The sequence below is a fragment of the Ruditapes philippinarum genome, unplaced genomic scaffold (genome assembly GCF_026571515.1).
Source record: "Ruditapes philippinarum isolate M1 unplaced genomic scaffold, ASM2657151v2 ctg2596_1_1_1_1, whole genome shotgun sequence".
NCBI classification, from domain to species: Eukaryota; Metazoa; Mollusca; class Bivalvia; order Venerida; family Veneridae; genus Ruditapes; species Ruditapes philippinarum.
This window is the reverse complement of record NW_026863536.1, coordinates 153922-180168: the sequence shown is the minus strand read 5'-3', so window position 1 is coordinate 180168 and position 26247 is coordinate 153922. Positions and strand designations below refer to the sequence as shown.

Below are 26247 nucleotides of genomic sequence, written 5' to 3'. Positions count from 1 at the left end.
TTTTATTTTATGTTGTTTTTTCCCAAATAAATATTGCTATAAAGCTGACACTTTGGCAAGCATTCAAATGAAAAGTGTATTAAAGAATTACAAGATGGTTCATTGTGATATGCCTATTTATAAACTTTCATTTTAATGACTTTGTGAATACCATTGCATCTCGGGGAAAGTTAAATAAAGAAAGCCTTAATAAAATCAAATAATCCTAAATTTAGAATTTAGCTTTAAGCAGTAACATGACTGGATGGGATTGGTTATCTTGACCTTCGACATATTGACTTTTAAATAGGCATGTCATGCAGAGCTAGATGTATCTAAATAATTATCAAGTTTTCAAATAAGTTATTTACCATGAACAAAAACTACATGAAAATATTCAACGTGTTACTTGATCTTGACCTGTAAACCCGGGTAGAAATTAATCAGTGCATCTATGTACAAAAATTGAACTCCCGCAGTTGAGGCATTTTGATTTAATGGTCAGTTTTAGTTTTGTAATTACAGTGACCTTTCAGTTTGACCTGAAAATGAGTAAGGATCAATGTACATATTTAAACCAAGTTGAAGCCGATTGGTTAATGCTCTTTGATTTAACCTTTACTTTTTGACCTGAAAATGTGTGTGGCAGGTGGAATTCATCTAGGTACACCCTTGACATATAAAGTTCTGAATGCTCTAGCTTTGTAAGTATAGAAGCTAATGGCCATACTGTATATGAAAACTTAACCAAAGCCAACATATAAGCTCAAGAATTTTCTTTGAAAAGTGGAGCTAAAACCCATCCGTTATATGCAGTACAGTAACTGTATTACATATTCTTCATCCTCTGCTAAACACTACTTTTTTCCCTCAAAAATGTTGCCACTTACATTACTGGACAATTACTAACCAAGTGAAACTATAACAAATTATTTTCTTTTTTTTTCAGTATTTTATTTTACCACAAATAAAAATTCATTATAGAAGTTACATAGAATTTAATACAATACAAAAATCACTTAAAATGTCAATTTTACTTGGAGCATTCTAAAACAAATACTTCACTATATGTGTATAACGACCGCTCATGAGAAAACAGTCAAATGTATATATATTCATACTACAGTCTAAGAGCAAAACCTTTATATCTTGTTTCTTTACTCCAAAAATAACTGTTTTGCTCTAAACACTTGACACTTTTTTGGATAAAACTTCTGAGATTCCTTTCAGAAAGTAAGCTGCACTAAAAATACACGGGCTAACAGTAAGATAAAAACATCTCAAACTAGATTATCTCCCCTTTACTGACTAAATCTTTGCAACACTCAAAAGGAAAGGCAATAAACTGATTTTGTTTCTTATTTATCTGTACAACAGATTTGACCCCATTCTGTAAAACAAGACTAGTTCTTGTTTACAGACAGTTTGCTCCATTTCTCTCAGTGCTGGATAGAAAATACAAGCAACATAGAAAACGGGAAATAGTTCTGCAAACATAAATAGCAGATTAAACAACCCTAGTTAGTCAACAAGTATTTCAAGTTTGAAGTGAATACCTTTGACAGTTTTTGAGCAAAAGGCAAAATATTCCAAGTCTGAAAAGGTAAATAATTATGCAAAAATGGCTTTCAGGATTATATGCCACTTTGAAATGTATTTCAAATTTGATAGTGAACAAGTATTCTAAGTTTAAAGTGAAAATCTTAGAAATTTTTTGAGAATTGTACCACTTTCTTTCTTCGAAAAGTGAAGCTGATTATTAACTCCTTTCATAATGGTTATTGACAGTATTAACTGTTTGACTTATATATAGTTGCAAACAATTTCTCCTTCCATTTTAAACAGTCTTATTGTACAGTTCAAAAAGTCAAATGATCAAAATTGGTTAAAAGTCAAATTTTGACAATTTTTTGAAGAGCTAGCTGTACATGTTAAAAAACTTACTGCTTAAAATCAACTTTCCACTTTTATGAACACATTCAATCAAAAACAAACATAAACAACAAATAAAAATACAAAAGAGGTCAAAAAAGTACGTAAAATAATACATGCATGTATAATTAGTAAATGTACACTTAAAAGAAGAACTAATTCTCAGTAATGCAAAAACTACAATAAAAGGCACATTATGCCTCAGAAATCCATATTTTTGTAATTCTTTAGAAATGCCAAACATGTGTTTGATAATATTTTAATTATGAATTAAGAGCATTATAGATATTCAACAACTGAAAAAATGTAGCACTGAACAATGCAATTATGTTGTCATAAAGGAAGCAAAATGCAAACAAATTAGTATTTTGACTTGCGTATAAAAAACTAATTCACTAAATATACCATTTGCAAAAAGAGCAAAATAAGCAAAGAATAGTTTATGTATATGGCAAATAAGTATTTTTTAGAAAATGTGGCAAGATACTAAAGATAGATATTTTTTGAGAAATAAAAATTACAGCATTTCTAAGACATATTGGGCCTTTAAGTATCATCCAAACTTTCTTTAATACAAGTGTAGTCATTTGAACAGACTCAATAATACAAGTCTAATCATTAGTCAACTTCATATCTGAATCAGCCAATCAGATGATTCAACAATATAAGTCTGATCATTGGTCAATTTCAAATTTGTATTAACCAATCCGAGAGACATCCTGATCCTACTGTGTTGTAACACTGTATTATGCCGGTAGTTGTAAACCACACTATGGTCCTTTGTAAGACATAAAAACAACTGCTAAATACAACCAAAATCACTTTTATAATAAACTGACAATTTTTATAAGAATCGAAGAGCTAAAAGTAACACTTTTAATCTGACTAGTTAAGCATGTAGAAGTATTTCATTATACATTCTCTTTAAAAGTTACACAATTTACATAGGCACAGACCTATTGTAGAACTTACATTACAAGCTCATATTTGGACAAAATTGTTGTTGTTGTGTGTTTTTACAACATTAGACCAGAAATACCAAAATACATGTACATGAATCTCTATAATAAAAAAAAAACATAAGAGAAATCAAAAGTATATAAACAGTATTTTACCCTAAAATAATTTCATACGAAACATAAATAATCTCACAAAGTAAATGCCAAAATCATTACGCGAGATTCCTAGATATAACAAAATAAAAGCTATGTCACAAGTTATCGATGATCTGTCAAAATAAATGAATTTCACGATCTGTGACAAATATGACTTAAAGATAAAACAAAAATATCTGTAACAATGATACATGCTCCCTGACATTGCCTCGACAAAGCTAAAAATGTTGCCTTACTAATATATTTTTAGTCTCGGCAACCGAATCTCCAAGCAGAGGCAACAATTTTAGAGTACGTCCATTTTGAATAATGATATGTAAAACAATATAATACTATTTAAGAAAAAAAAGAAAATGAAAATGTGACAGTTTAAAAGAAGATCGTAAGAACTTTCAATAATGAGATTTGTCTCAGTCTACGACAGCCTGCTATCAGTTAGATGGCAATGAATGAAATACATGTATTGATAATTAGACCGGGTAACGTGGATTTCCTAAAGTTGAAGTTTCCAATAAATAAATAATAGTGTGTCCATTTTCAATCCAGTAAATATATAGCTTGTGTAAGGTTGGATGGGTTATAGCATACAAAACAATAATTGATTATAGATACATGTAAATATACCCTTGCAAAACATTCTACATGAAGATACTTGACAAATATAATTATGTATGACAAAAGCTCGAAATAGCAACAAATACCAGTATCAGTACTTGGGCATCCTTTCAATTAAATACATGGGGTTACTCTGAAGATTTCTTAGTTCTTGTAAAATGCATAACAATTACATCCTATTTTTCCATTTTGGTCAAAACCAGTCACAAGAATGAAGACGGCAGCATAAATATAAGAATGACAATGTCAGCGATTTACTTTCGTTCTCTATTTTGATATATAGAATTGACTAGTACTAGAAAAGCTCAAAAGACCTTACAAGTACCTCAGAATAAACTTGGGGAAAATTCAGAAATTCTATTTTATTTTATAGGACTCTTTTCTTTTTTTTTCTTTGGTATACTAAATAATCAATTTTGTTAACCAATACATGGACGTTTGATCAAGTACTCAATTAACAGGTTACTCATTGTCATCCCTAAAAAGAAACAAAGATGAAATGATTAAATGTAAATCTCAATATACATATTTATAACTAACTTACTTGAACAAGTGTACATAAAATGAGTTTTAATGTATACTACACATACTGATAACTTGCATTGTTTTGGCATTATTCTTTTCAATAAAACATGTTTTTCCTATAAAAAAAAACAACAAGAGGGCCATGATGGCCCTGAGGTCGCTCACCTGTATATAGCCCCCCCCCCCCCCCCAACGTTGCAGGGCCAATTTTAACCCAAGGGCTTTTATTTGCACAAAATTGGTAGACTACCATAAGATGTTTCATGCTAAACATCTAAGCTCTAGCTCATTGGGCTTTTTAAAAGAAGATTTTTTTAAAGTTTTTACTATACACATATAGTTAAAAACAATGACACCCCTGGGGCCGGGCCAGTTTTGACCCCAGGGCTTTTATTTGAACAAACTTTGTAGACACTAACTAGAAGATGTTTCATGCTTAATATCTAAACTCTATCTATTTGGGTTTTTTCAAAGAAGATTTTAAGTTTTTGCTATACACATATAAGGAAAATCAATGACCCCAAGGGCAGTGCCAATTTTGACCCCAGGGCTTTTATTTGAACAAACTTGGTAGACACCTATTAGAACATGTTTGATGCTAAATATCTTAGCCATAGCTCTTTGAGTTCTTTAAAAGAAGATTTTATAAGTTTTTACTATATGCATATAGGGAAAATCAATGACCCCCTGGGGCGGGGCCAATTTTGACCCCAGGGCTTTTATTTGAACAAACTTGGTAGACACCTATTAGAACATGTTTGATGCTCAATATCTTAGCCATAGCTCTTTGAGTTCTTTAAAAGAAGATTTTTTAAGTTTTTACTATATGCATATAGGGAAAATCAATGACCCCCTGGGGCGGGGCCAATTTTGACCCCGGGGCTTTTATTTGAACAAACTTGGTAGACACTCACTAGAAGATGTTTCATGCCAAATATCTAAGCTCTAGCTCTTATGGTTTTTAAAAAGAAGATATTTAAAGTTTTTTCTTTCGGTTGCCATGGCAACCAGAGTTCTGCATGGAATTAAATTCTTTGAACAATTTTTAAAGGTGACCACCAAAGGAACATTCCTGTGAAGTTTGGATGAAATTGGCTTAGTGGTTTATGAGGAGATGTCATTTAAAGTAAAAGTTTACGGACGGACGATGGACGGACGGACGGACGCCGGACGAAAAGCGATCACAAAAGCTCACCCTGTCACTCTGTGACAGGTGAGCTAAAAAACAATCTACGTTTAAGAAAGCAACATCATATACCCTTTGTTTTTCCTACTAAAAACAAAAAATCTTAATGTATAGTGCAACAAAACCCGATAAATGTGGAACTTGCTATATTAGGCCAGCAAAAAACAATGTACACTTATCCTAAAAAAGAATACTTAAAATACCAGTATTTAATAAACTTGGGAATATATGCCTTGACAACTGACACATTACATCCCACTTGGCAGTGCTTTAGAATTACAAATTCATTTAGTTAATAAAGAAAATTCAAATTTACCGGCACAGTAGTGAAAATATTTTTCTTCTAACAATCTTTTACTTCACATCACAAATTTGTTGACATTATTCATGCTTACTTCATCAAAAATGTAAAAGCACCTTGTTGATATATCCATTTACAAAAAAAAACTTAAATTATGTCACAAACACTAACACACATAATTTGACATACATATACATGTACATATTATTTACAAAGAAACAAAGCACTGGTATATTTATATCTTCCTTAACCCTGTAAATAGTCTGCTGTTGGTAACGGCTCACCTATTCCGGCGAAAATGTTTTACCGGAAGTTTGATTGGATTTCTTAAGTCACACTGCTAACGTTAAATTGTGGCTGTCATTTCGAATCCATACTTTACAGTGTGAGTAGAACCTGAACAAAACCATCAAATTTGAGGAAGGCTGCTGAATAGCCTACTCACATTTCTGATACAAATGTCCCCAGCCATTTTGGAACCCAACCAAGTGAGGGCACACTTTTCAAATAAAGTGACAAATCTCGACTCATACATGAACTAACCACAAAAATAGAATCCAGCCAGTAAGCACATCCGTGCTGCACGACAAAAGTGTTGGTGATTTGATTTTATATATCATATTTTGATATTGTAATCCCTTTAAGTAGCAATGTTCTGTTCCAAATTTAAATTTAGGTGAGTCCATTATCAATATCAAACAGGGTAAGGGTTATAAAGATCAGGAATGGACTATTTATCGCCAGTCACATCGTGAGAATTAGTGAGCTCGTGAGAGTTGTTCATAATGTTGTTTGGAAGTGATTTGACGCGTGATGGGGAGCCAATAAAACTGTCTTTCAGGGACAGGTTGAACATGGAATAGTTTGGATCCTCCGTGACTTCTTTTACAATGTGTAGAAAATCGGGTAAATGTAGCTCGTCAGCTGTCTTTGTTGTGTAGGTCTCGAGTAAAATCAGACCTCTACACCTGTAAGAAAATTTATAAAATTCAATTTATATATTCTCTTTTCTACACATATGAATGATCTCATGATTTTACATGGCATTAAAAATATCTTCCCAAAAATCAAAGAATGTTAATGATGTATTGAGACAAAATTTCCCTTGCTATAAAAAATTGTACGCTGGAAAATTCATTCTATAACGAGATACAAAGTGACAGAATTATGCTGTGGTTTTCATTAAGAATTTAAGTCACACCTACACAGTCAATGGCATATGATCACTTTTTCAAATAAGTTTTACTTGTTTACGTTAACCTCAGTTGTTCCTCCAAGCATTATCCCACCCAAGGAGAATCATACTTTTCCATAATTAGCTGGATGGTTTCTTAAAGAAAAGCAGTGTAACAGCAAAGATATGAATAATGATGGCATCTGCCAATGGCGCGCTGGGGTCAGCCCACAGGGTGCTGACTCAGTATGATAAAGCTCTTGCGTATCATACACAGGAGTTGAGCATACGGCAAGATATGAATGACCTTAAAGGCGAGTGCAGAGCTCATGGAAATTTGGGTAGTGTTCACATGTGCATTATGCAGCATAGGGTAAAGTAGGATAAACGTTTCGTTTTCTACTAACTTGTCGGGACAAGGTTCTGTGTAAATATCCATCTGGAAGTACTGATTCTTCCATAGAAAGCACCGTCGTAGTTTATTTATAGTGTCATGATTTTCATCACGCTGCATCAACAAAATCTGAAAGTTTAATAGAAGCAGAACTCAATTATTTATATGGTTAAAATATAAACTCCCCGATACTTATATTACTTCAACACAAGCTCTAGAATGTGGTATATAAAATCAATATAAGCTTGTAAAACTTGGTATATAAAATCAATATTTAAGCTCTTAAAACTTGGTAAATAAAATCAATATCAATTTGTAAAACTTGGTATATAAAATCAATATCAGCTCATAAAACTTGGTATATAAAATCAATATAAGCTTGTAAAACTTGGTATATAAAATCAATATTAGCATGTAAAACTTGGTATATAAAATCAATAATCGTCATACGCTGTAATCTTTGAAATGTATTGCCATTCTCAACTCAACACTCTGTTTGTTAATCTCTGGTCTCCTTATAGTATGAGTATATGTCCATACACCTGTAAGTAACAGTCAAAATGTTAAAAGGAACAATATACAATTTTCTGATTTTTCACTTTTGTTTAAACAAAACTAAAATGAAGAAATCTTAGAGTTCAGACCAGACATGAATATTGAAATAGTCTCACCGTGTTGGCCTCGTTTCCTGAGCCTTGCCTGCATTTTCCTGCTTGGTGTAACCAAGTAATCGTGGATGACAGTGAAATCTTGGAATGGTGGAAATTTCTACAAAAAGTAATAGAAAATATTTTATTAAAATGTGAAAAGAACCTCCCTAAAAAGGCTTTTTTCATATCTGTAAAAGTAAATGGATCCATTCCTAATTGCTATAAATAACTTTTTCTCCAGAATTGTTAAAAACTTCTCTGCTGTTTCTAATTTTTATTGTTATTCAATTTACATACATTTCTTTACTTCAGAAATGACCCAACTTTACTGATCCAGACCAATTCCAAAAACCATGAAAAAAACAATCCTATTTAAGGATTTACCGATTACAACACTATTGAGCATTTACACAAGCAACCATATTGGCATTCTCTGAAATAATGATGTCACAGTGGGAATCACCCTCTCACATGACAAAAATGTACTAAGTACTGCCATAGTAAAGCAGTAGAAATATAGTTGTAAATACTGAAAAATCAGTCATTAATAACACATAACGTAAAATATTACTTGAATCTTGAATCACTTTACTTTTTCCTAAAATTTCAGTACATATTTCTCAAGTTTGATGTTATTGAAATATTTTTACTAATCTGGTGGCATGCAGCTTTAAGCATTGAATTGAAGAAAATAAATTTTTGATCAAGTCTACATGTAAAAATACTTACATTGTACATGTAACTATACTTACATCTTCTGATGGCAGACTTTGAACGAGGAATTTCCTCTTGGTTGTGTTAGTTTCTAATCTGTCACCGGCATCTATTCCTAATCTGTTACATACTGCCTGAAACCAGATAGTAACTTCTTACATTTACCTTTGACATTTCATTCATGTATATATTTAGGAGAGATTTTTTTCATGTAAGGTATTAGGGTATTATTTCTTAAAGTTACATGTCATACATTAGGTTTCTAAGAATTTGATATTTACTCCAGAATAACTATGTAGATGGCAAATCATTGCAATAGTATGTACATGTATATAGTCATATGGTTTTAGTGATGAGGAAGAGTTAAAATGCCTTTCTGTGTATTATTGCAGTCATATGTTTGTAACAAAGCAGAATAACTGACCTTCCCTTAAGCTTATTGGGATAGTTCCCTCATATGAGAGAATAAAAATTCTAACACTATCGGAAATTTTTCTATATAAACAAAGAAGGCCCGAAGCGTGCATTATTCTACAACAATGCACTCGCCGTTCTTATTATCTCCCTGTGTATTTTCACATTGAGGGCGCCATTTTGTTTGAAAATCTGATAAATAAAAAACAATTTTTTTGTCGAATTTTGTTGTGAAAACTATCTAGAATGAAAGAAAATGGTCTAACTAAGAAAATGAATCCGAACACCAATATCTTTAATTCAGTCGTTAACGCTGTACAGACGTTTAAAGTGTTGTTTACGTGACGTCACAATGTAGCGCCAAACAGCACGTGCAAAACAATCAAGTCAAGTATGCTATTTTAATGTCGCAAACGAGTTAAGTTTTACATTTATTTCACTTTTAATAATTTGTATTTCGCTTGAAAAATTATAGAGTGAAATAAAATAAATAAACAAAGTTTTATCAACGTTTTCAAAATTCGTTATTCTCAAAATGTTTCTACACACGGTAGATTTAACAACAGATTTTTTTCAACCCACTGGAACAGCCTTTAAAGAACGTTTCTATTGGAAACTCTGCGGCGAAAACAAATTTAATCACCAAACATAAAGTCCAACTTTATAATAATAATAATATTTTTTCTTGACGTATTAGAATGGAAATAGGTATCAATACTTTGTGCATTATTGTATAATAATGCACGTTTTTCGTTCAAATGCTTTGTAATTAATCACTCAGGCCTATCGGCCTTCGTGATTATATTACTACGCATTTGAACTCAAACCGTGCATTATTCTACAAAAATGCACTCAGAATTGATAACTTTTTCCTAAATCACAGATGGGGTATGATTATGAACCAAACGTAGTGAGATGCAAGATAATTTGAAGTCAGTGACCTTAACTACACAGCCACAGAGGAACTGGATTGAGAAAATAGGAGTTTTATCTTTATAACGGACACTTACATGTATCATCTTTGTTATTTTTTCTTCAAAGTCAGTTGAGTTGTCTATGACATCATAGTATGGATGTCCTACCCAGGCCTGAAATAAAATACACATCATGTATAGGATGGCAAGGTTTGTAAACATGCATCAAATTAATCATATACTGATTAAATTAATAAACAATGGTATTAAGTGTAAATTTCTTACATAACACAATTCAACAGTTTTCATCTACAGAAGACAAACTGTTGACAGCCAAGCCTGCATCAATTTCAATTTTTGATTTTCTAAAAGTTAAAAAAATAAATTTAACCACTCAGGAAATTTCAAACTAAGGGTAAATATTCTAGGAATAAAACACCTTACCCGAGATGTGTAATCATCTAAATGCCGTGCCACACCTAGATCTTCACTACGTGTTTTATGTCCCGCACATGTGTAGAAAGACTCGGCACCACTGGCAGCAGACACCATATGTAACACCTGGTTATACCTATTATCTCGTAAATTTACTTCACTCCAACCATTGTCCCGCTTCATTCTCTCCCAATCATCTGGTGGCAAGTCTGCCATGAAATAAAGTTGATAAATTTATAACATCTTATGTCTGCCATAAAACAAAGTTGATAAATTTATAACGTCTTATGTCTGCCATAAAACAAGAGCTGTCCATAAGACAGCTCACTAGACTATTCTCAGTGCTTGGCAGTAAGAAAAGGGGCATAACTAAGAAACAGAAAACAAGTGTGTGAAGTTTCAATCCATTCTTTTCATCAATTTTGGAGATCCCAACTTGCGCACAAAAACTTTACCAAAGTATGAATGCAATGCTGACATTGAGGTGAGCACAATAGCTCTCCATATTCTTCGAATATTCAAGCTAAAAACCAAGCTTTTGAAATTAAACTTTTTACGAAGATTGAATTTTTGTTTTGGTTGTGTTCTAAATAACAATGAAACTGTCAATGTCATATGTTGACACGCCAGCTTTATTGGGGAAGATAAATAGTTCACCATTAGGCACCGCAGAACAATGAGTTATGGAAAGAATAGTTTGGCTTAAGTGATTGTTTTACATAATATTTCAGTAATGTACTGTCTAGTAATTATCTATAATGTATTCTTTAACTATATATCAGTTCTCGACTGTTTTCTTAACAAGTTATCCACATACATAATGAATATGCAGTTCAGGATAAATTGCTTAATATGTGAAAAAAATCTGTCTCAGAAACATAAACACAGTTACACCTAAGCCATGCATATTTTTTGTTTGTCGGGGTTTAAGTCACATCAACACTGTAATAGACTTATAGCAACTTTCTAGCTTTACTCTAGTGGAGCATGACCATAGTAGCCCCTCTGTGCCTTATTTCAAGCATGAATGGGCACCTGAGTAGAACCACTGACATGCCTTAAGATAGCTAAATAGCTTCCCCACAAGAAGAGTCAAATTATGGCCTTGGTGGGAAAGCACTTGGCTATGAAACTCCAACCCTGCATATGTACTTCTAGTACGTTCTTTTAACATTTAACAAGCAGTCTTTCACATTTTTTTAACTAGCAGTCAAGTTCATAGCAACAACCACCATGACAGTAAACAAGAGCTGTCGGTAGGACAGCACGCTCGACTATTCTAAGTGCTTGATAGTAAAAGAGCTTTGATAATGTTAAATTTTTTATGATCACAAAAGGTCTAATTTTTTTTTAATAAATTCATGTTATAGGCCTTAGAGAGAGTCTAATTATACAGTATTGGCTTGACTATTCGGAAGGTAATGTCACAAGGTTGTTTTATTGAGTATAATAATACTTATTACCTATGAATACATAAATTTGACAGAAAAGGTACAAAGGCTTCTAATTAAGATGTTTTATCAAGTAAATCACTGCTTTATTATTATGAATGCATAAAATTGTCCCAAAAAAAGGCACAAACCCTTCAGTAGTAATTGAGATAACAGCTTACAAGCAAAACTTTACCATGAATTTCTAAGTTGAAAAAGGGGAGAAAAATCAGCCTAAATGCAAGATAGAATTATGGATCTTTGTCAGTGACCTACAATTATGACCCTAAATGCATATGTGAAGTTTTAAATAAAAATCTTTAATAGTTATTGAGATATGTAAAACTTGCATGTAAACATTAACCAAGAGACCAAGTAGAAAAGGGGATATGAATCAGCCTCAATGCAAGATAGAGTTATGGAACTTGGTCAGTGACATACAATTATGACCCTCCAATTATGACCCTAAGTGCATGTGTAAAGTTTCAAGTAAATATCTTTGAAGACCTTTAACCTTTAACCAAAATTTCTAAGTTTCAAAGGGGCAAATAATTCTTCAAATTTTGCAGGCAGAGTTATGCAATTTTGCAAACTGATGTACATTGTTACTATAAAAAATTATTTTAAATTTCAATTGAATATCTCAAGCAATAATTGAGATATTTGACTTTACAAAAAAACTTTAACCAAAATTTCTAAGTTCCAAAGGGGCATAATTCTGTCAATATTGTAGGCAGAGTTATCCAACTTGTCAATCTGATGTACCTTGTTACTATAAATAAGTATTGTAAGTTTCAATTGAATATCTCAAGCAATAATTGAGATATTTGACTTTACAAAAAACTTTAACCAAAATTTCTAAGTTAAAAAGGGGCATAATTCTGTCAATATTGTAGGCAGAGTTATCTAACTTGTCAATCTGATGTACCTTGTTACTATAAATAAGTATTGTAAGTTTCAATTGAATATCTCAAGTAATTATTGAGATATTTGACTTTACAAAAAACTTTAACCAAAATTTCTAAGTTAAAAAGGGGCATAATTCTGTCAATATTGTAGGCAGAGTTATCCAACTTGTCAATCTGATGTACCTTGTTACTATAAATAAGTATTGTAAGTTTCAATTGAATATCTCAAGTAATGATTGAGATATTTGACTTTACAAAAAACTTTAACCAACGCAGACGCGGACGCCAACGCCGGGGCGACTACAATAGCTCTCATATTCTTCGAATAGTCGAGCTAAAAATGTTGATTTCTTTATGACAACATAAATAAAATGCTATGTTTTTAACTTACATGCTGAACCGTCCATCAGTCCTCTATCACAAATAACCAGACAATTCTGTGGACAACTTTGAGCCAAATCAAAGTATGTGTTTTCTACTTGCATCATTGTTTTAATGAGATTCTCTTGAAAGACATAAGCTGAAAAACCCAACAGAAATTATACAATATCTTTAACTGACAAACATTTATGTTTCTTTAGTTGGGTTTTAAGGCACACCAACAACACTGCAAACTTTCTTTTCACATTATTTAATAATCTAAAACTTACAGTACAAACTAACACATATTAAGTAGAAACTCCAGTCTATAGTCTATAAGCCAATGGAATAGCTTCCTATAAGTCAACAGAATAGCTTCCTGTAAGTCAATGGAATAACTTCCTATAAGCCAACAGAATAGCTTCCTGTAAGTCAATGGAATAGCTTCCTATAAGCCAACAGAATAGCTTCCTGTAAGTCAATGGAATAGCTTCCTATAAGCCAACAGAATAGCTCCCTGTAAGTCAATGGAATAGCTTACTATAAGCCAATGGAATAGTTAATAGAATAATAAATGGAATAACTTCCTCACATTAAAGAATCCAGGATTTTGTTGGATTTGAACCCACAGTGGATGTGGCAAGTTATGTTACTGTTAGCAATCAAAACAACATGGACATAAACACTTCTAACAACAAAATAGAGATAAATTTAGTATACCTTTAACAATATACCTTGCTCTAAGATTATTGCATACTAAACACACAGTTCTGTGTGAACACCACTCTTAGTACATAGTAACTATATAAACCCCAGTGAATGGTCATTATAAGTTCATTATACCAAAGGTAAATCTCGCTTAATTAATCATTTATAATGTAAGCAAAGTGTTCATTTGTCCAGCATTTAAGTACATATGTATAATTTTACAGAAAAAAACTATTTATTAAAGGTTATACATGAATATGCATTAATCTAAGCCATTTTTAGGTATATTTTTGAAAAAGAATGCATATAAAAAAAAAGAACAAAAAGTTTGTGGCCTATTGTTATACGAGTCCTTGTAAAAACGCCTAAAAAGGCTTTCATTACTATTAATTATAAACATACATGTATATACTTGTTTTTGAAGTTTAATTTCAAAAAGTTTGAAATAATGGTGTACATTGTATATCATAGACTGCTATTAAATGATTCATCTTTCTTGATACATTCTTGACAACTAGTAAGAAAATGTTTAATGTCCATCAAAAAACATGCCACAATAATCTTTTTTTCAACCTCCACTTTTACTGAACCTGAAGAACATTCTTTTTATACCTGAACAAAGTCTAAATGGACAGGTCTAACTGTATTGAATACTTGAGTCACTGAAATGATGTTCACTGACAGCAATTGTGGTCAGTTTTCATGTGACACCTTAGGTGACCTCTGCCATCAAACCTAAATTTTCTCAATACTGCTGGCTGACTATCTTTCCATCCATAAATTTAAAGTGTTCAAAAAGAAATACCGGACAAGACTATCTCTAAAGCTCAGCAAGAAAAAGAGTAAAATGGTATTTTATTACAGTAAAATTAAATCATGTACCTTGTTCTTGTGACAGCTCTGAAAACTTGACACCACCACTGAAAATAAAACACAGTAGTTTACAGTAAATTCACTCAATAAATTTACATTAATTAACTACTATACATTTCTTTTTAAAACCAATAATCATCGAAAAAAGGCTGACCTCAAAAACGTTGAACAACTAATCAAGTCATTGTACTTTAATACGTTTTAGAATAGCGCTGAAAGACAATTTAATAAGAAACACAAAGTACATTACTACCTATGCAAAACAACTCCCTTTGAAAGACAAAGATTTTAGTTGTGACTTATGGGTGTTGTTCTACAGAGGTTAAATTTATTGTGAGAAGATTTGTTACTATTGTTGTACAGAGGTGATATCTCTACACAGTTCAATTGTAATATATATTTAACTGGAAAAATCCAGAAGCTGAGCTATCAATCCACCAATGTTTAACCCATTACTTCATATACACGCCTTTTAACGCCTTTTTCACCCCCCCCTTTTTGTTGTCTCAAATGGTGAAAAAATGCCTTATTTAGGCCCCCAACACTTGTTTTTGTTTGAGAAATGTTGTTAAAAAAAGTGACCACTTTTTCGGCGCGGCCCCCCAACCAAAAGATACATCAGGGGGTTGCCAGAAGGGGGACGTGCCCCCTTCTGTTTGGGGGGTTTGAAGGGGGGCGGAGTCCCCCTCATCGCCAAGAAAAATTTTGGACTTGTGAGAGGCTATAAATGACCTCAGATTGATCATAAGGTAACGTGTAACCAACGCTGAAAGGCATTTGACTCTATCTCAATCCATTGAGAAGTTGGAGCACTTTGAAATCAATTATGATGGAAAAAATCAACGCAAAATAGTGATTTTTGGCAATTTTGAGATGTCCCCTCGTTGCCATGGTAACAGAAAATTTAAGCCTGAGCATGTTGTTGCAAGGGCAATGGTCCAGTCAACATTTGTGCCAAGTTTGATTAGTATTGAAGCAGTTTTTATAGTATTATAGCAATTTGAACTTGTAACGGGAGACTTTTCAATGAAAACAGCCATTTTTCACAAAATGCTCATGAAGTAATGGGTTAAGGATGATTTTATTTTATTTAAGACTTTTTAGGAATGCTAAATGTGACAAATCACTTTCATGACTTATACTATAAACTTCACATCTTGTCTACAGCATTTTTTTCCCACAGAATGACCATTCATCAGACAAAAATACCAGTTATTACCAGTTGGTGTCATGAATCTTTCAATAAAATGTAAACAACAAAAGACCTCTGATTCAGGGTCTTTAACAAAGATTAAAATGGGGAGAAATTCAGTAAATGATGGCCCATTAATCTTTACTTTAATAACAGTATCCCATTTTACTTTCATACCAGTGTATACATGTATATTTAAGTCAGGCAGAACCATAAATTTACCCCATCTATTATTAACATGTTATCTATATGATAAAACCAATCTTCACACAGTTCAAACACGGACAAAAGAAACTCCTGTCACATGTCTTTTATATAACAAATGGTAACTTTAAGGCTACATACTGTAGAGTGAGGTGTAAACAAACTTAAGAAAAGCATATCATGCGATTATGGAATTGATAAATATGAAAAGCTTTCCTTTTTTAACAAAATATGGCTGAATTAAATATATATGTTAAAAACGCTAGCAATACTCAATCTCATGACTGTTAACATCTTTTTATATTAAATCTCTAATTTTAAGCATTTTCATATTTTGTATCTGACCTTTGACCTCCATGTGTAATTTTGACCTATGCCACAGGGAGATAAATTTGTCTGCAACACCGATTTAAACTGGTGAACTTTTGTGCCAAGTTCTATTAAAATCCCTTAATGCATGTAGAAGTTTGCTCCGGACATGTTTTTTCCTCTGACTTCTAAGTGTAACCTTGACCTTTGATTTAGAGGCCTGGTTCATGCATGCAACATAAGGGTGAACATAAATATAATGTAATACTTTGAAAACCCTTATGCAAATGGAAGATATGCTTTGGATAAAATAGCATACTGCGGGCCTTTTCATATCAAGATCCCCCATCCCCAATTTCCATGAGTAAACTCCTTATGTAACAAGATATAGATCTTTCATATAACTGAATCAGTAAGAATTCTAACCCCATCCCACCCCACAAGCCCCTACCCCTCTATTTCTTTAACATGAAAATTAATGAAACTTTACAGAAGTAAAACTATTATTTCAAGCTATTAGGACAGTTACATATAATATAATAAACATTATGTGACATAATATAATATCTAACATAATAAATTTAGTTTGTCTAAAAAAACATTTCCCAGACAGAATAACCTTCAACATATGACAGTTTTCTCCTGGAAAAACAATACTGGAAAGTGAGAATGAAAGAGCAAGGCAATATCTGACTTTAACAGCATCAAGTGTTGTTGACATTTGACTTAATATGGTTAGTATTGATTCCTAAAACAGGCAAGCAAAACAACAATTATATTTTAGTCTCTCAACAGAGATATATTATAACATGGAGCAACAGGCAACAACAATTATATTCAATATCTCCTAAAACACGAAACTACAACATGGTGCAAGAGACAAATTCAACATCATCATAAAGATACAATATAACATGGAGTAACTGGTAAACAACTTTTTTTAAGAAAACCATAAAGATACAATATTACATGGAACAACAGGCAATACTCAGATATACTATAACATGGAGCAACAAGTACTATAGTTAGTATGTCCTGAAAGTTGTTACACTTTAACATAGAGTAACAGGCAAAACAACAATTGTATTCATCACCATAAAGATACAGTATAACATGGAGCAGCATGCAAAAAAAACCCAAACAATTATTCTCAAAAACACTGTAACATGGAGCACTCACAATATCAGTTCAAAGGTTTCCCATACAATCCACAGACTGCCTATAAAATGTGATCATTTTATAGGCAGACTAATTTCTTTTTTATGGCCTCTTTTCATGGATTTTGTGCTAGCTTTACTTTGTACATGTATGCAGTATAACAATGTACAATGTTATACAGGAAAAAAAGCACATGACTACTTTCAGTGCTTGTTGTGTGAAACAAGAGCCTGGATGATGGAAGAATGAACAGAGGAAAAATAGTTATCAGTCTTTGAGGATATAGACCGATGAATTCTGTTAAGTCTACAAAATTAATGGCCTTCATTCATTCAAAATCCATATCATAATTTTGGGTCTTGGAAAGTAATCTTGAATTGAAATTCAAAAGCATGAATCAAGTTTACAATCAGAAGTTTTTTTTAAATATTAGGGTTGCAAGTAAAACATAAGCCAAAACTTTCTAAATTCAAAAATGGGCCAAAAATCAGTAAAAATCCATGTCAATTTCAATATGGGCCTTGGATAGTGACCTCCATTTATGATCCTAAAGACATTTATTTAAATTTCATATAAATACCTTCAATAGGTATGATGATTAGGGTTGCAACAAGAGTGTTCAAAGTTTAAAAAGGGTCATAATTCAGTCAAAATCTGTGTGAGAGTTATGAGATTTGGACAATGACCTGCAATTATGATCCCACATATATGTATTAAGTTTAAAATAAAATACCTTAAGTTGCTTTAGGGATTAATGTTGCAGGAAAAACTTGAACCAAGAATTTGCAAAGTTCAAAAAGGGCCAAAGGACATTGAAAAGTATATAGTTTCTTTCCCTTTTTTCATTATTGATACCGACAAATCCAAATATTTTATTTTTGTGTTTCTTAAAGATTGCTTGAAAGAAGTCCTGCCTCCTCCATGTGTGTGTTAGGATTGTTTACCCTGGCCACTTGAAAAATTACCTTATTGGCTGGCAATGTACTCATAAAATAAAACAGCACGAAAAGTCTGGCATGAAAAACAAACAGCTGTCATAAATTGCTTTCTGGCATTTTAGAATAATTTTCAAAAATGTTCAATATACATAAATGTAAATGTATTACATTTTAATAACATTTATTACATTATATCTTAATTAAATTTTGTAAGTACTAGCATGACAGTCACACAACATTAAAATGCAAAACATACATGTATAAAAAAAATAACTAATCAAACCAGACGGCAATAAAATATCATTTATTTTCTCTTTAGAAAAAAAGCAATGTTAGTGTACCGGTACACCTACATCATGTTGGAATGCTCTACACTTTACAAAAGCCTTACATAGTTACATAACAATAAATGATGACATTTAAATGTAACACAGACATGTTTAGAAATGAACATTTCATTTACATGTATATTCTAGCCTACATTCTAGCCCAAAATGTTTCTGTTATGTTTTGACCTTTCACTGTTTAGTTTTAAAGTAAATCTCTTCAGACAATACACTGACAATATATGTTATTTTGGTTTTGGAGTGATATATGTGGATATATTACCTGTTAAGATTTTATATCACCCTCGCCTAACGGCTCGGGTGATATTTTATCCTGACAGGTAATATATCCACATATATCACTCCAAAACCAAAATAATAATTTTATTATCCTTCCCCTGCCGAGTTTAGACGATTTTTTAAAAAATCATTGCTGTTTCAAATGAAACGTCGAAATAAGAGTCCCTTTAGGATACCTCTTCGTCACAACATGACGTCACATAAATACATGACGTATTTTTCCCGTACCTTACGAAAGTAAACAATAGAATAGGAGTAGTCTGTTGAACGCACTTTTTTGTAATTAATATCAAGCTTTCACAAGGTCATATTTGTTTTCGATACTGATGGTTATATGTATCATTACTCAACTTTGGTAAATATTTATCATTTGACAGTTAAAAAGTGCTTTTAAATCGGAATTTACACCGCGTAAAATCGAACCGTACGCGCATCACCTCAGCGCATATTGTTTTCAACGTTGGGTACCAAACGGGGAAATTTAGTGTGTATATTACCCGTCTGGCTCGGTTATATCAATTTCTTTCGGGTGATCAATATCCAATCAAAAAGGCGGAAAAAAATCTGGAAGGGTAATAATACTACATGTGTTTCTCCGTATATTGTTTTACATAGGTAAAATATGTTGCCACCAGTAAGCTAAGGCCTCCAGATGGTAAAATGAAATAAATTTTCAATAAAACAGTATATACTGGTCCAGGTATAAAGGTTTAATGTGTAAATCCATTACAGGGCATTTTTTCCTTCTATAACAGGGACTGATGTTTGGACCCTTCACAATTCAAAATTGCACCTTTTTTAACAAAATGGCGAAAGAAATTCACAATTTCAAAACAGATTTCACAAAACATTGGGACTTGGTCTTCGAAATTCATTGTTTACCTTCCTGTAAAACTTATTATTATTGTATTTTATTATTGATAAGTATCAACACTGGAACACCAATGTATTTCTAATACTGGTACAATGTATACATGTATTTTAAAATTGGTATAACAGAAAAGGTCCATACCAGAAAAGTATATACATGTACACACCTTTTCTTTTTTCTTTCTTTCTATAATAGCAATTCCTTACCTCATTAAAACCAAAGCTGTTTCTTGGGCTCGGTAAACCTGTGAAAATTAACATATATTATACCCAAAATAAAACATAAACACACTTAATACCAAATAATTGCCATTTTGCTGAAGCGTATTGCAATATATTGCAATACGTATTGTCGTGTATATGTTTTGATGTAAAGATGGAGTAAATTTATATATTATTATTATATGTATATATTTTTAGTAGAAACTTAATAAAAATGTAAGGAATAAATAGAAAGTAGTGTCACACAATTTGATAAACAAAACTAGTCGAGTGTAACCTTTCACATCTGGGCCGCTTATTGACTTTTAAGTGTACTAGTTGTCGGATACTTTTATCTTACGTTGGTGCCAACAAAATTTGCCAATTAAAGATTTTATGTGAAATTTGTACAAAATTAGAAGGCAATTAATTGAAAATTATGATTTTTATAAAATACCGGTTTTCCAAAAATCGTACCGCGGTTCGAAATTCATTTTTTCATATTGCAATATATCGGTATACCGGTAAACCGTTACACCCTTAACACCAAATATATCTAACATACAAATATAAATGGTAATTGAACAAGCTTCATCAGTGATATTGAATCCAGTGTTGAATATTTCATGGGAAAAGCGACTAAAAACTGATTTCATGTACTTTCTTTTGGAAATGGGAAAATAAGATTTTTTCAGTGGGATACAAAATAAGCATATTTCATTCATTTTGAATGCTTTTTTTCAATAGTGGGTTAATGTAGTTCTTTTCATGCATTAACATCTGCAGAGGCTGTGGACACATTTAAAGCCGGAGCCCGATATTCTTGCATAAAAATAATCATCTCAATGGTACAGGGTTTTCTAACAGCCCTTAATAATAAACTGACAAGTCTACTTATATGTCCCATGTTAATGATTTAAAAACTGACTTTGAAACTTTCAATAACATTGTTTCTCTTTTTTATTTCGGTGCAGTAAACAGACTCTTCCTTATCAAAATCATATATATTTTTTTCCAAAGCATCTTAAAGTTTGCATTAAGACAAGTAAATAAATAATCAAATGTTTCCTTTATCTAATGTTAAAATCTTTGGTGCCATTATTAAGCATTGTCACATACCTTCCATCCTAAATTTTCAAAGAATGTGCTCAGTCTAGCTTGTCCAGTTGTTTTTCCACCACATGGTCCTGAAAAGTATAAAAAAAACTGTAAACAAGATTTCTCTTCACTCTTTTTTGATAACTTTTCAAGGTACTGACACTTTGGTACATGTATAATTATGTAAATTGGGGCATGAAATATCAATTGTAAGTGGGTCTGGTGATGAGATTGGTATTATTTGTGCTCTGAAGTGTCAAACCATGTTATGTACTTTAGGGAGGAACAAGAGCTGTCATCCAAGTGACAAATGCCCCCGAAAAGGTTTCTTAAGCATGCAGGTATTATGAAAAATGTATGAAAGTAACTTATTGCTGAATATTGTTCTTTGTATGATTGTACCTGTTATCTCTAATTGTGATAGCATGAACCTTCAAAATATAAGTGTGACCTTGACCTTTGAAGAAGGGACGTGGTTCCTGGACACGACAAAATGTTGTTATGAGATAGACATTTGTGCCAAATTATTTCAAAATCCCTCAATGTATGACAATGTTACAGTCTGGACATGATTGTTGTGTAAGTGGGGACACACAGACAGACAGACATGAGCCTTAGACGCAACACATTGTCTTGATGTGGTAGACAATTGTGCCAAGTTATTTTAAAATCCTTCCATGCATGACAAAGTTACAGTCCAGACATGAATGTGTATCTTCAAACCCTTCTCGAGAGAATGGGTACCTTCAAAACTATAAGTCTTAGTGTGACCTTGACCTTGAAGGTTGGGACATGGGTCTTTGTCGCGACATATCATCTTGATGTGGTAGACATTTATGCCTAGTTATTTTAAAATCCTTCGATGCATGACAAAGTTACAGCCCAGACACGAATGTGTGTACATATCAACTCTAATTGTTATAAAATGAAATTCAAATGGTAGCGTGACCTTGACCTTTGAGGTAGGGACGTGATTATTGAACGTGACACATCCTCTTGATGTTGTAGACATTTATGCAAAGTTATATTAAAATCCTTCCATGCATGACAAAGTTACAATCCAGACACAAATGTGTGTACCTATAAATTCTTATTGTGATAAAGTGAAAGTGTGACCTTGACCTTTGAGGTAGGAAGAAGATTATTGGACACGACACATCGTCTTGGTGTTGAAGACATTTATGCCAAATTATTCTAAAATCATTCAATGCATGACAAAGTTACAGCCCGGACACGATTGTGTGTACCTATTAATTCTGATTGCAATAATGTGAAACTTCAAAATGATAGTGTGACCTTGACCTTTGAGGTAGGGACGTGGTTCTAGGACACACCACATCGTCTGATGTGGTAGACATTTTTGCAAAGTTATTTCAAAATCCCTCAATGTATGACAAAGTTACAGTCTGGACACAAATGAAGTGGGGACGCACAGACAGACAGACGGTGCGATTATATTATGCCATCCTTTGGGGGCATAAAATCACTCATGTAGAGTCTACATGTCTTGAGAGTTTATGTACCAGTAAATGGGAGCCATGCTGTAATATCATTTTGTAAAACTGGTCAGTCTTGCAGTCAAAATATAATAATATTCAGACTAATAGTAATAATCCAATGAACAGGTATAAAGATCTACTAAATAATCAAATAATTAATTATAAACTTAAAACCATAGATCTACTTCTGACTTTCCTTGGCAAAAACAATTTCTTTCTGGGTAAATTTATACACCCAACCCTATACGGACATCGACTTACTGACTGTACACATTATTTAGATCTACTTTAATCAGTTATTTAGATCAAGCTACACCATGCCAGTTGAAGTTATTATAAATTAAAATAAAAAAAAATCCGATTGAAAAACTCTTTTGAATTTTTTTGGCAAATCTATCAAAATGATACATTGTTGGTAAGTATCAAGGCATAATCAAACGAATAAAACCTAAAACATAGGTATTTGTTTTTCATTTTGATCATATGCCATTGCATCATCGGCAGTGGTTGTAAACTAAAATGTAAACAAACACATGTGCAAAACAAAAATAGATTATCATTATGATAAGTAAAGAATGACCCTTAGTGGCCTTACCTCCCGTCAAAACGACCTTGAACACTTTGTTCTTGTTGTCACCAATGTTCTGCGACATTCTTGGTTTCTTTGTACCTGCACGTGTCACCTTTGTAGTACCTCGTGTGTTCCACAGAGCATTTCTAAGCGGTAATAGCCACCGAAAATGCATAAATATATAGCATAGCAAATGAACCATAAACATAGAAGTAATCCGAATGTTGCACAAAATAAATTAAGAATCGGATTAAACGAAATATTTTTGACATTTTGTTTCGATATCATGGTGGCTGATTTGTGCCATTCTTGTTTTCGCCCGCGACCCCGCCAAGCGAAAAGTCGAAAATTAGCAAGTTAAAATGGCGGGGGCGCGCAGCGAAACCACGCTAATAAGCGAGGGCGCGGGGCGAAGTTTAATAAATAAAACCTCGCCCGCGAGGCCGCGGAGCGAGATTTAAGAAATAAAACGTCGGGGTCGCGGGACGAAAACACGATAATTAGCGGGGGCGCGGGGCGAAGTTAAATAAATAAAACATCGCCGCGCGCCCTCGAAAATTAGCGTGTTTTCGTCCCGCGACCCCGCCAAGCGAAAAGTCGATAATTAACGTGTTAAAATTAGTTTTATTTATTCATCTCTTCTTTTTATGCTGTTCGTCAACGACATAACACAATATATTAATTCAGACCTTGATGGGATTTTCACTTTAAACGAGCTTAAACTGTTTTTACTTCTATATGCCGACGACCAGGCACTATTTTCTTCTTCGCCAATTTCCTTACAGTTAATGTTAAACGATGTCGTTAATTATTGTAATATTTGGGGATTAAAGATTAATACTTCTAAAACAAAAGCTATGATTTTTGAACGTGGCAGACATACGACATTTGATTTTTACATTGACAACACTCTAATTGAAATAGTTCCCTCTTTTAAATATCTAGGAATAACTTTGTTTAAAAATGGTAACTGGTTTCGTACCCAAAAAAGTATTTCGCAACATGCTTCATTTTCTTTATTTAATTTATTTAAAATACTTAATTACGCCGAATTTTCAATGTCCCAAAAGCTTTCGTTATTTGATACTCTTGTCGGTTCCGTTCTTAACTTTGATTCACAAATATGGGGCAGTCATAAAGCACCAGATATCGAAGCTGTACACACAAAATTTTTAAGACGGGTTCTTTGCGTCAAAAAGTCAACCAATTTATGTGCACTATATGGTGAAACTGGACGATTACCGATGGAATGTAATAGAAAAATAAATATGCTTAAGTATTGGGTACACATATTAAAACAAGATCAAAATTCGCTTATTAATAAATAAATATGAATGTGTTAGGCTCTGTTCTTGGAAATCTCAATAGCCGTTTTCTACTACATTATGTTATGTGATTCTATGTATGTATATATGCATTTATGTATGTCACAATTTGCTTATGTTTCCCGCTATTGTGGGACTTTTGCATATATTGAAAATAAAATCTGAAATCTGCATATTGTTGCTAATAACTATGTTACCTGTCTATTATTATGCTAGAAACGTTGTTATAATGTTTAAAGCAAATAAACTGTATTGTATTGTATTATTAAACTTCGCCCGCGCCCCCGCTAATTAGTGTGTTTTCGCTGCGCGTCCCGCCATTTTAACTTGTTAATTTTCGACTTTTCGCTTGGCGGGGTCGCGGGGCGAAAACACGAATGGCACAAATCAGCCACCATACGATATAGTAGACAGGGACCCAGACAAATTTCCGTACAACTACAATGATATTGGTTCCTGCAACATTTATACCCAACATTTAGAATTAAGATTAAAAGTAGGTTTAAGCCGAAAATATATAAAATAATATGATAAATGCATTAACTACAGTAGAGGTGTGACATTTTAGTATCGCACATAACCAGAGACTTATATTATACAGACGAAACAACCAATCCAGCAAATCCATCATCAATAAAGGTGAAGAATAGCAAACACCATGTAAAGAAGAAGAAAAAACATGAGAAAGTAGCCTTACTGCTCACGTTCCCCGTGCACAGCGTGGTAGTTGTTGTAATTGGTATATCTGTTCTTTGTTGATTATCTTTTATGAAGAATGAACATTACGGTAAACCCTGAAACGTCGGAATTATTTGTGCCGGTGTAAAAAGTCGTTGAAATCTGATCAGCCGTTAATTTTTTTTAATCAAAAATCGTATATTTTTAAAGTTTGTTAAATTTAACTACGTATCAAAATCTATGGCAAACAGAAAAGCATCCCTATTTCTTGGCCAGAGACCTTTAAGGATTACCATATGAACCATCTTTCTTTTTGTTTTTTGTTCCCCGTTCATAAACTGAAGTGAAACAATATATCATATAAAGGAACTCCGTCTAAAAACATAAATTTTAAATTTCTTACATAAATATACTAGGGTAACGGAAAAATATGCAAACGGCTAGAATACACAACTATTTCAATTAAAATCGTAACTTGCGCCATTCTTAGCTGCCCGATTTTGAAATAACGCTTTTTATTTTTGAGATACTTTTTGACAAAAAATATTAACTGCAAAAATAGAGCAAGCGAATGGACTGAAATTTTGCACACAAGCTGTATTCAGGCTTTGATAAAATGGTACACAAATCTCGAAAAATGTTTCCAGTGCCGTTATGTGAAAAACACCTCAATTCCTTTGAAACATATAATATTATTTCAAATCGGTCATAAATTAATTTTTAAAATGATAAAAAGTAGGTGCCCAATTTGAAATTTGTCCGACTGTAAATGGTTTAATATAAGATTATGATGTATTAATTCGTCTTGAGAGGTTAGCTGGTTAAATAAAAAAGGTAAGTAGCATAGATATTAAAAGCGTTGATTAATTGACATATGGAATTATTGTAGACAGGACCTTTGGCCAAAACCAGGGCTGGGAATCAAAACTGCGTCGTATCCTACAAAATGTA

At 32.7% G+C, this 26247-nt stretch overlaps 1 protein-coding gene across 1 annotated transcript; it reads right to left on the bottom strand.

Annotated features, from left to right (window-relative positions):
• Nucleotides 1–3369: 3369 nt before the first annotated feature.
• LOC132722370 (TRPL translocation defect protein 14-like) lies at nt 3370–23517 on the bottom strand. The gene is made up of 12 exons (XM_060706865.1): nt 23318–23517; nt 21245–21312; nt 20132–20169; nt 14637–14674; nt 13078–13206; nt 10358–10557; nt 10010–10087; nt 8624–8719; nt 7893–7989; nt 7672–7763; nt 7235–7350; nt 3370–6621 (listed from the first exon to the last, which is right to left on the bottom strand). Exons 1-12 carry the CDS (start codon nt 23499–23501, stop codon nt 6384–6386), a joined length of 1374 nt encoding a protein of 457 aa, XP_060562848.1. The 5' UTR covers nt 23502–23517; the 3' UTR covers nt 3370–6383.
• Nucleotides 23518–26247: the final 2730 nt, after the last annotated feature.

Coding starts and splice junctions, on each gene's coding strand:
- LOC132722370 (XM_060706865.1), bottom strand. CDS start 23,501: ATGTTTATGGTTCATTTGCTATGCTATATATTTATGCATTTTCGGTGG. Junction 20,170..21,244: donor TTGAAAATTTAGGATGGAAG/GTATGTGACAAT, acceptor TAATTTTCACAG/GTTTACCGAGCCCAAGAAAC. Junction 8,720..10,009: donor AAATAACAAAGATGATACAT/GTAAGTGTCCGT, acceptor ATCTGGTTTCAG/GCAGTATGTAACAGATTAGG.